This window comes from Tachysurus vachellii, chromosome 9, assembly GCF_030014155.1.
Source record: "Tachysurus vachellii isolate PV-2020 chromosome 9, HZAU_Pvac_v1, whole genome shotgun sequence".
NCBI classification, from domain to species: domain Eukaryota; kingdom Metazoa; phylum Chordata; class Actinopteri; order Siluriformes; family Bagridae; genus Tachysurus; species Tachysurus vachellii.
Genome location: NC_083468.1, coordinates 24,376,837 through 24,389,163, shown reverse-complemented (window position 1 = coordinate 24,389,163; position 12,327 = coordinate 24,376,837). Strand labels below are relative to the sequence as shown.

At 39.8% G+C, this 12,327-nt stretch overlaps 1 protein-coding gene across 1 annotated transcript in view; it reads left to right on the top strand.

Annotated features, from left to right (window-relative positions):
• The window catches only part of LOC132851702 (collagen and calcium-binding EGF domain-containing protein 1-like), a 20,147-nt gene extending 18,608 nt beyond the window's left edge, over positions 1-1,539 (top strand). The window contains exons 10-11 of the mRNA XM_060878687.1: positions 1-5; positions 110-1,539. The exon at positions 1-5 is cut by the window's left edge and continues 31 nt beyond it. Coding sequence (XP_060734670.1) covers positions 1-5; positions 110-304 — 200 coding nt within the window. The 3' untranslated portion in view covers positions 305-1,539. The remainder of the gene's footprint in view (positions 6-109) is intronic.
• Positions 1,540-12,327: the final 10,788 nt, after the last annotated feature.

Below are 12,327 nucleotides of genomic sequence, written 5' to 3'. Positions count from 1 at the left end.
CACCGGTGAGAATAGAATAAATGAACTGATCAATATTTTTGGTAACTGATGTAAATATAACATCATAAATATTACGTCCTGCATAATTGTCTGTCCATTTCCGCTTCAGGGACCTCCCGGATCTTTCGACTTCCTCCTCCTGATGATGGCAGACATCCGTCACGACATCATCGAGCTGCAAAACAAAGTTTTTGGAAAGAGGACAGACTTCTTACTGGACACGCCCCCGGAGTCAACAGAAGACACTGAGTTTAAAGACTCGGGTTCAGGACAGGATGAGACGGACACGATACTCGGTACGTGATGGCACGTGAAAACGTGCGAAGACGTGGCAGAGCGATGAAATGTCATTCGGACAGAAAGGAGAGACAACACACCGCTATAGAGGACATGAATCTGGAGCTGGCTGTGTTCAGGACTGAAACTTTTTAAACAATTCAAGCAGCGGTTTCTCCTTCAGTGTACAGAGAGCTGTGAGATCCCTGAACGTCGGAGAGAGAGCAAATAATAGAGCAGAGAGTCTCATCTAAGCACTAATCATTTACAAACCAGTCAGAATGACATGAATGGAAATGAGATGATGTGAATTATTAAATCGTTCTCACCACCTGAACATTATGCGGATATTTTATAGCCATCTGCCCTCAATTACAATTTTAATTTGAAATCATTCACTTAACTTTTTATCCATTTAGAGTTGTGTTTATTGTTGGAAAATCAATGAGTCAAGTTTATAGGCTCTTATAAAAACAGCCGTTCCTTCGCTAGCCTCTATTTTAATAAGAGATCAGACTGAAGACTTAGAGCTTTACCTCTGACTGTTACAATAAAGCTCTGACACTGGAGACTCCTTCCAAAAAGAGTTCAATAAAAATCTCCTTATAGAAAATTACACACATTATTGTAATCTGCATTAAGTGCATTATTATGAATGTTATTAGGGGGCACGGTGGCTTAGTGGTTAGCACGTTTGCCTCACACCTCCAGGGTCGGGGTTCGATTCCCGGTTCCGCCTTGTGTGTGTGGAGTTTGCATGTTCTCCCCGTGCCTCGGGGGTTTCCTCCGGGTACTCCGGTTTCCTCCCCCGGTCCAAAGACATGCATGGTAGGTTGATTGGCATCTCTGGAAAATTGTCCGTAGTGTGTGATTGAGTGAGTGAATGAGAGTGTGTGTGTGCCCTGTGATGGGTTGGCACTCCGTCCAGGGTGTATCCTGCCTTGATGCCTGATGACGCCTGAGATAGGCACAGGCTCCCCGTGACCCGAGGTAGTTCGGATAAGTGATAGAAGATGAATGAATGAATGAATGAATTATGAATGTTATTCGTCGGGCAGATGGAACTCCGATCAGAGCTGCTGCTTCTGTATAAAATGAATCGTAATGAATTTCGGACTCTAGTGCACTGTAGTGAAAGAGCTGATCCTCTAAACACAACCATGCCATGTCACCACAATAAAATTTTCCTCCTGTTTCACTCTTGAATAAATAAATTCATTATTGGAACTCTTTGAAGAATACTGCTGTTAAAAATAAACCAATAAATAACTAGATTTGTGTGGTCCAGCATTGTACAGGAAACGAGTGTGATCTGTCTATCATCAGCTTTTTTCCTGCCTCCTGATTGTCCTGTGAAAACAATTGAACACAGTTTATATGAAATTGTGCCAATTTTTTTTAAATTTTTTTTGGTTTCCATTATTTGTGTTTAGGTTTATTCTTCATTTTTACATTTTGCATGTGCTGTAACACATCATCATCATCATCATCATCATCCAGGCTTTTTATAGCAGCGGTGGGTGAAGCTGAGCAATTGGTGAGTTAAATGAGACGGGGGTTACAGTGCAATTTTGTAGTGGACTAAGGGCAACAATTTAGAGTACACAATTCACCCTGAAGCTGTGAGACTATAAGTTCAACCTGACGTCATCATGCAGCCTAAACTCTCTCCTATTCACACGAGTAGAATTATTATAGAAAATCATTTCACACGTGTCTTCACTGGTAGAAGTTTAAAAGATGAATCGTGTGTTTGCGTTTTCACCTGGTGAAGTACAGTTCAGCAAAATTACACTTTGCATCACAAATTAAAAATAAATAAATAAAAATTAAGAATGAATAAAAGAATAATAGAGGGCATGGTGGCTTAGTGGTTAGCACATTCACCTCACACCTCCAGGGTTGGGGGTTCGATTCCCGCCTCCACCTTGTGTGTGTGGAGTTTGCATGTTCTCCCCGTGCCTCGGGGGTTTCCTCCGGGTACTCAGGTTTCCTCCCCCGGTCCAAAGACATGCATGGTAGGTTGATTGGCATCTCTGGGAAATTGTCCCTAGTGTGTGATTGCGTGAGTGAATGAGTGTGTGTGTGTGAATGAGACTGTGTGTGTGCCCGGCGATGGGTTGGCACTCCGTCCAGAGTGTATCCTGCCTTGATGCCCAATGACACCTGAGATAGGCACAGGCTCCCCGTGACCCGAGGTAGTTCGGATAAGCGGTAGAAAATGAGTGTGAGTGAGTAAAAGAATAATAAAATAAAACCAAAAATCAAAATCAAGCATTTGTAGCTGCAACATTCATTCATCTTCTACTGCTTATCCAAACTACCTCGGGTCACGGGGAGCCTGTGCCTATCTCAGGCGTCATCGGGCATCAAGGCAGGATACATCCTGGACGGAGTGCCAACCCATCACAGGGCAGACACACACTCTCATTCACTCACACAATCACACACTACGGACAATTTTCAAGAGATGCCAATCCACCTACCATGCATGTCTTTGGACCGGGGGAGGAAACCGGAGTACCCGGAGGAAACCCACGAGGCACGGGGAGAACATGCAAACTCCACACACACAAGGTGGAGGGGGGATCGAACCCCCAACCCTGGAGGTGTGAGGCGAACGTGTTAAACACTAAGCCACCGTGCCCCCCATAGCTGCAACAATGACAGAAAAATTTATGATGTTAAAATTAACATCATAAAATCATGGAAAAACTGTTTCATAATCATTTTGAGAATATATATATAATAATAATAATAATAATAATAATTATTATTATTATTATTATTATTATTATTATTAAAGCTAATGTAGGTGAGTTGTGATTGAGATCATGTTCTGAGGTCATGTTATCATTTTCTGCCAGCAGATGGAGACAAAATTCCTTGTATCTCGGTTTCTTTTTAATCTGGATGCGTTTACTAAAGATTTTTTTTTTAATCAGACCCAGAAATACGTCTGTATATTTCTATAGAGTAATATAAAGAATCCCAGAAGAATTCCACATCCATATACGACTTTATATGACGTTTATTGCTTTCCTTTCCAAGCGGTTTTACTTCAAGTTAGATTCAAACCAAGAAAAATGTTTTGCAAAGAAATAAATGTGCAGCCTTGCAGCTTGACATGAGGTGAGATTTCTGTGTGGCTTGTAATCTAGAACTAGAATAAAGACAATGTTATTCACATAAATTTTCCCCATTGTCCTTGAAGCAACCTGAATCCTTTCATCAGAGAATGAATATTTATTCCAAAAAAATATTTATGTTGGAACAGAAAGCAAGCCTTCATAGTCAAGCCTTCAATAGTCATTTGTATATACAGTAGGCTTCTGTATGCAGCATGAAGATTCACTGCATTCATCTTTCACATGTGCAGCGTTGAGTTCTGGATATAAACAACGCTTTCAGCAAAGTCGCACGCACAACTAATTTTCAGAAGTATGTGGCCTACTATTGCAGTGCAATACACACACAGACACACACAAATATGCACCCTAACCATGCATATCTTTGGAAAGTCCGTGTCCTGTCAGACACACCCGTCTCTGTACAGCTCCAACAGTGTTGTCAAGTTGCCATGGGAACAAAGTATGAGAACACATACGTGCATCAGTCCTGAAACTAAACTGTGTCAATTCTCTGAACAGGCTTCTAACCTTATCATTGTCTTACACATCCGTCACCGTATCATGACCCGCTGGAACCATGTTTCAGATTTTTCCTGCTCACTGAAATACGGTGTGATGTCACGTGATGTGTTTTCATGCAAAACTCACTAACTGTGAGTCTCAATCATGTGCAACAGTGACATTTTAAAAAGGTTTTGCAAGCTACAGCCAATGTAATGTTATTACTGTACATAACTGTACTAGCTAGTTAACTATTTAGTATTTAGCAAACTAGCTATTTGGGTGTGTGTGAAAATAGTACATGTATATGAGGACCACATAATACTTGAAGATCCATGAATAGAACAATATTTATTTATTATGCTCATCACATTAGAGTCGGTCCACGATTCGATGTACAATGTGATGATACATGGTAGAAAGTTACAGTAAATCCACTTTGCTTTTAACCCTCAAAGATGTGAAAAGAAGTCATGGCTGCTCTACCGTCTATGGTCTCACACGTCAGATGGCTGCTTTATTGTCTGACGCTGACGTGTCAGTGTCGCGTCTTATAATTCTGTACGACTCGGCTTTATTTGTACAGCACCGGCATTGAACAATAGACAGTGTCACAGAGCAGCTTTGCAGAAATCCGGATGCAGATTTAAAACCTTTAATGAGCGAGGTAGAAGCAAGGGGGAAACATTCTGTGAGATGATATGAAGAAGAAGAAGATAAAATCTCGAGACTGGAAAAGGAATATTTCCTGTTTTTGGGAATACTGGGAATATGACGTTTGTCTTCGACAATAAGACAGCGGTGAATATGTTAAATACCAGCAGGTTGTAAATAAAAGATATTTAATGAAGCTCAGTAGATCTTTCATCTCAGCAAATCTACACTGGAGCGAAGATTAAAACATGACAATATCTTACACCGAGCCAGGCTGTGAGTCTGCCTTCCTCTCATAAGGTGGCAGTAAACAGATGTGAACCGAGTTTCTGCAAAGGGTCAGATGAGTTTACATACTGTATATATCACTCACGATCCACCTGCTACATCTTCTGGTAAGATCTGAGTGCTGAACGAGTTTCAGTGTTCGACCGCGAGTCCTGAAGCTTGTGTGACTATTGTGTATAAGTCACAATCACACACAATAAAGGTGTAATTATCTCCTGCGGTGTCGCGGCGAGTCTGCAGTCTGCCGTCTCGTGTGTCGGACTTGGAAAAAAGCACCGTGCCGTTTCAAACACTCTATTGTTGTCTCACTTCGGATGTGTCTCTGCTGTCTTCTCATCACTGTCGCTCTGGAGAGTGCAGCTTACAAACCTGTATCGCTGCAGTTAATAAACTTAAACAACCTTTCATTATAACATACAGCATACAGATAGATAGATAGATAGATAGATAGATAGATAGATAGATAGATAGATAGATAGATAGATAGATAGATAGATAGATAGATAGATAGATAGATAGATAGATAGATAGATAGGTAGATAGATAGATAGATAGATAGATAGATAGATAGATAGATACTTTATTGATCCCGAAGGAAATTTAAGCACAGATATACATATATAGTAAATAAAATACAGTATACACCATCCTGATCATTTAGTCTCAGACACATACTGCTCAATTTTGATTGGTCGAAGGTGGCTAAATCTTTAATTTTATGTCACCTGGATTATTGTGCCCCTGTATGGTCATCTACATCTAAAGGTCAACTAAAGAAATTACAAACTGCCCAAAACAGAGCTGCCAGGTTAGTATTACATAAGAACAAATACTATCAGTATGCACCGTCGACTCTCATGGTCAGAGCCGATCCTGACCTCCCTGGGGCCCTAAGCAAAATTCTGCTAAGGGGCCCTCCTACCTGACCCATGAACCATGTAAACCATTTGCCACACAATCACACTTGACACCGCATTCATTTTATAAGCTGCATTAGGCCCCACTTAAACTGCCTCCCTCAGATTCCTCTTTATCCATTTTCAAATATAAAATACTATTTATAATATGACTTGGATCTTGCAATATTCAACTAGTGAATATGCAATAGCAGATATCAGAAATGACGTTTTTACTAGTGTACAATGTAATTCCTGATATCAAAAATATGGTTACTACTAAAAATCACACTCTTAATATTTACATTTTAAGGATTGAAAACTGAATACTTGATATCAAAAATCCCTATCATGTGAATGTATAAAAGCTAAAATGGCTTGCCAGACCGTATCACTGTGTTTTATAGTATGCATGAGAGCAATACTTGATCCCTGATGGTTATTATTTACTGAGGGATGTACATTCATATTGACCTGGCATTATGCCCACTCCAATGTAAATCCATTGGTTTCCATATTGCATTAACGTTGTTGTAACCTTGATTGAGAGACTATAAACATTGTCATTTAGGAGCGCTATCACGCTACTTTTTGTACTGGTCCCCACACAGATGTTGCTGCTGGAAAGCGCACGTGTCATTTCGTGCACGATATTGCACGCGCATATGAACGCATGTTCACGCGTGGCGCGGTTATCGAGCTGCCGTTTATAAACACCGTTGCCCTTGGGCGTTTATTCACACGAATGTTCACGCAATAAATTGTTGTGTGACAGACAGACAGGCCAAGAGATGCACTTGGCAGCACTGCACAGCTAATTTAGCTAGTCAGATAGAGACTAGAGACAGAATCACATCAACTTAACTTTACTGTTATTTACTCTTGCTGACTCTTAAAGACAACACAAGTTTACCTGATTGTTGTTCTCACATTTCACTCTCATTTTGTTTCTTTTTTCTCTTTTAATGGCCAGATGGATAGCTCCGCTTCATATTGTCATCTACACAGTAAACATTAACACACGCTGTAAAATGAGGCAGGGGAGGCGGGGCCTTGCGTAATTTGCGGGGCCCTACGCAACTTGCGTAGTGAGCGTATAGGGCCGATCGGCTCTGCTCGTGGTTAGCGGTAGAGAAAAGGCTTTTTTCTGGTTTTTAATACAACTAAATTTTTCAGTAAAACTATCTTTTTTTTTCTCAACCAGTGTTCTTATATAACCAAATTGTTAGGTGTGATCAGGTTCATTCTCATTTGACTAGGTCAGCTGATGATGGCCAGCTAATATTACCACGTCCAAATTCAAATGCTTTAAAGAGAACAGTTATTTATCGCGCCATCAATTACTGGAATAATTTCCCATTGAATATACGTAAAATGAATGGCAAAGTCTCTTTCAGGTATCATCTGAGAATGCACTATTTAAAATTGTGAGTAGGGATTGTATGAATGTAATAATGAATGTAATACCGTTATCATTTATTCTGAATAATTTCTGATGATGGTTATAATGATGTCTACAATGTTTTACTGCTGTTAGATTATTATTGTATGTGATTTATTTATTTTGTGGACCCCAGGAAGACTATAGCTTCTCACTTTGGTGACAGCTAATGGGGATCCTTTTAACAATAAACAACAATAAACAACAATATACAATAGATTACCAATTGAAGTAGTAAATCAATTCCAGGGAGTTTTCTGGCGATCTACATCTAATCCAAATTTACTTGTAATAAATCAAATCAAATAAATCCAATTAAGAAAATAAATCCAACTAGTTAAGAAAAAATAATTGCTGATTGATCGTCGATGCTTTTAATAAGAAGTCTCAGGGCCAGACTATAGGTTCATTCATGATACAGCAACCCTGGGGCAGCGAGTGTTAAGGGCTTTACTCAAGGGGTCAGCAGTGGCCACTTGGCAGCATTGGGGCCTGTAACATGATCTTCCAATCAACAACCCAGAGCCTTAAGCACTTGAGCGACCACAACCCCCTTCAGCCACCACTGTCCCTTTCACCAAAGTCTGTTTTTACTGCCTCTTCAGCCACAACTGCCCCTTCCACTGAAGTCCACTTATCCCAGCATTAGTTACTGTTCTGTTACCGTTTTACATCACAGCAGGTCAGAAGACGGCTTTTCAGCTCGTTTACATATCAGACCTTCAACACAAAAGTGATTGGACTCCCAGATGTTGAACCGATTCATTTATTGATCCAGCAGTCATTGTGCGACAGCCTCTTAACCCTGGCTTTTAACCACAAAGCATTTAAAATGTTGTATTGTGTTAAAAATTTGAATGAAAGGAGGTTAAATGATGGCAGCTGCAAAGCTCATATTTGCGTCCCTGTAACCTTTCAGGCTGTAGCTTTTCTTGCTAGCTGCTATTTATTTGCTAAACGATAAGCTAGCGTATTATAGCTAGCTAGAGATTTATCATGAGGTGAATTTTTTTTGAACGGTGTTTTTTTCCGTGTCATGAGGTAATAATGTTTTCGTGACAATCTTTCCTCGAACATTCTTTTTCTTTGAGAATATGGCCTTGTTTTCACGCAGGAATGCAGCTAATTAAGTTCTCCCTTAACTTCACTTCCTTTACTTGGAAATCGGGCCTAAAATTGGAAATGCTTCGGAATCTGAGGACAGGATCATGCAGCGCTGGTGTTTTCTCTACAGCCTGGTGTTGATTTCATGCTTGTAATTTGTGTGTGTGTGTGTGTGTGTTGTTTACATGTACTGAATATGAGCTCCTGTTGGCACTGGATGCTTTTAGCAGCAGGAGATGGCTGTGTTTCCTGAGGAGCGATAAAGTTGAACTAGAGATGGACTAAAGCCAGGAAAAAGCTTCCTCAATGACTAAATACATTCCATCACTGATGATATGAGAGATCGGGAAAGGTAACGATTACACACCCACACGCACACGTGAAGACCCACAAACACACCACAAGCATGCAGTCATTCACACACACACACACACACACACACACACACACACACACACACACATTTATTTATTTATTTATTATTATCCTTGTTTGGACCTTCAAAATTGGTGCTATGATACACCTAAGTCTTATAGTGACCTTAACCCCAGTCACCAAAATGCTTTTAGGTATTGAAATAAAGGTGTTTTGTGGGGGAAAAAAGATCCTTTGCTCATGGGTTCCCGCAACATGTCCCACAAGTTCAAAACAGGCCTCCTGTGGTCCCTGTGAAGGTATAAAAACAGTCCCCCCACACACACACACACACATACATGCACACACGCACACACACACATACATACACACGCTTCTGCAGAGGAACAGGCCGTGAGCCGTGTGATTACAGTTACAGGAAATCTGGGAGAGTCTCTTGAGGTTATGTTAGTATGTCAGTCATTTTTTTTTCTTTCTTTGTGCATACTTGTGTTCACTAATCAAAACACGGCATCTCACACACACAATTAGACATGATAGGAAGTTCAAATCAGGACAGCTCAGTACTAAACGTCATACGGTGTATATTTAAAATAAAGGATAGGGATTAAATCAAGAGCAAAAAATAGTTTGGAAGTATGCAGGAAGTCTTACGTGTTTAGAGTAAAACCCGTTTAGAGTAAAACCCGTAGAGTCTAGAGATCTACGATCAGGTCCTTGTCATGTTTAGGATTCCCTTACTGGTAAAATCAGTGTTATATCAGTGCAGGCGCTCTGGGTCAGCCTGGTCAGTGCGTACCTTACGTGCCGTTTGACATGAAGCAGAGCTGAGAGCTAAGATAACTGCTCAGACAACAGAAAGAGGGAAATAGCACTGAAATGGCCTCCATCCAAACCAGAGCAGGGTTTTTGACTACAGAGATAAAGATCACAATATTCTCTTCAATACACTGTTTATTGTATACTGTTTAATTGTGGATGGTTTATATGAGTGTGGAATAATGGCAAGAGCTTTCAAGAGCTCAAACTCCAAACCCCAAGCGCTTTATCTATGGCGTTTTATCGATAAATTTGTTTTTTCACTCGTTTTAGAGAAGCAAACAGAAAATAAAGGATCACATGTTAACTCATTGGCTTCAAAACATGAGAAAACAACACTCTTAACTCATGCAGTTAAGAACACATTTCACATTTCAATCTGCCTGTTTCTGGTAGTTCACATTAAGGGATGCGGTAGCTCAGAAGTTAAGGTTGTGAGTTCAAACTCCAGGTCCACTAAGCAGATAGTGCTGGGCCCTTGAGTAAGGCCCTTAACCCTCAATTGCTCAGTTGTATAAAATGAGATAAAATATATGCAACCTTGTGGGCCTTGCTTAAGGCTCTGAGTTGTTGGTTGAGGATCAGGGTTCAAGCCCAAGCACTACCAAGCTGCCACTCTTGGGCCAATGTGCAAGGCCCTTAACCCTCTCTGCTCCAGTGGTGCTGTATCATGACTGACCCTGTGCTCTGACCAACCTGTTAACTGTTCAAGGCACAGACGCTTCACAATATCTAAATTATATCTATAACAACAATAACAATAGAAGAACAGAGACAAGACGATTAAGCTACACGTTACAGAATATAATTCAAAACCAAATCATTTGCTCAGGACAATTTATTCTCACTTACACTCTAATAGACTCTACATATATGTATATGTTCATTTACTCCATCTACATTAATATAGATTCATTTCCTCTGACTTCTATGATTTAGTCATATTCAGTCTCACACACACACACACACACACACACACACACACACACACACACACACACACACACACACAAACAAACACTCACACACACACTTCAAACATCCACAAAATGTCATAATGACTTTCTGTTCTCTGTCTGTCACCTGAAATTAAAAGGGAATTTTTAAAAAAATTTTATAATGCTAAGAAACTGAAAAAGGTGAAACGGACATGTAGAAATAAGTGCAATCTGTAACGACCCAAGCCCTAATGATGCTTATTATTATTATTATTATTATTATTATTATTATTATTATTATTATTATTATTGATCTCTAATATTTATCCCTAATTAACAAGCCTGAGGTGACGGTGGTGAGGAAAACCTCGCTGAGATGATATGAGGAAGAAACCTTGAGAGGAACCAGTCTCAGAAGTGAACCTCATCCTCATTTAGTGACACTGGACAGAAATAATGTCAATGTCAATAATGTCCTTTATACAACAGTTTATAGTCCAGTAGAATTGAGCAACCAAGAGATCCTGAGAATCTAACAGGTCAGAGTTATTACTGAGTTCATTAAGGACTTAACACTAATTCCTTCCTGCTGAAGTCTTCAGATGTTTACTGATGAAGACCCGAGCACAAAGACGGTTTGACGGTGTGTCCACAAGTGGTTCTGTCCACAGAAATCGCAGGGGTTTATTATTATTTAACTCCTTAGGATAATGAAGTCTGTGTATCTCTCTAGAGTCGGATCAGCAGTGCTTCCTGGCGAGTGTGTGTCGAGTGTGTGTCGAGTGTGTACACTACACATCACAGTAGGCCTGTTTGGGTTTAGTGTTTCTTCTTGCATGTGAAGTCAGTAATTAACTAAAAAGATGAATCATTTGCGTGAGATCTTATGAAAACACTAAACTGCTTTACAGGATCTCAGGCTTTAGAGGTTTAGGGGTGTGGCCTAATCTGAACTACAATATATAGCTTAAACCCAATCTGTCTTTAAGAGCAGCTTGATTTCATTTTGCTCATAAATATGTCAGAGTTTTCTCGAGAGGTTGAAACCTTTTTTTTTTATTATTGTTGTTATTGTTGTAGTTTGCTTGAGTTGTTGTTAAAAATCCTGGTGCAAAGCATGACTTTCCTCATGGCACGGCATCAAACGATTTGCCGAGAGATACGAGGGTGAAGTTTGTGTTCATAAATTTGTCATAAAAACAATCATTAAAAACGCAGCTTTAATACAGCTACGGAATATTCTACAGCATCGGTGGTACAGTTTTGAAAACTTTTATTAATATATAGCTGGATATAAATATGCAATGTTTCTATTTCTATTTATTATTAATAATAATAATAATAATAATAATAATATTTATAAAGAAATGCCTTTGCTGAGTACAACAGAATATTTATTTATTTATTTACTTACTTACTTATTTCATAAATTTTGTTTTACAGCGCAGTGAAAATTGGAATCCGCCTTTTAATTGCAGCATTTCAAACAGCGACGAGGCTGAAAAGCAACAAAAACAAAGCAAGAATTCACATAAAACAGGAATTCATGTGTTCAGCTTCCTGTCAGCGTGCGAGCGAGCGAGGTTGTCTGAAACAGAAACAGTGTTATACATCTGAAATCATAAGACTGCATTGTACAGTAATTACAGCGAAACTATGGCAGTCTTCACCCTGCCTCACAGATGCCTCGCTCTCTTTGTTTTTTGGATAACTAGCATGAAAGCGAGAACGAGTGTCCATGTAAACATTTCGCCCTGTCTCCAGGGCCACCAAAGGCATTAGTTAAGTCCCAGGTGTGTGTCACACTCAGGTATGCAGCTGTGTGTGTGTGAGGAACATACACATGCAACAACTCAGCTATGTTCTCTCATTTTCTCTCTCTCTCTCTCTGTCTCTCAGCCCAT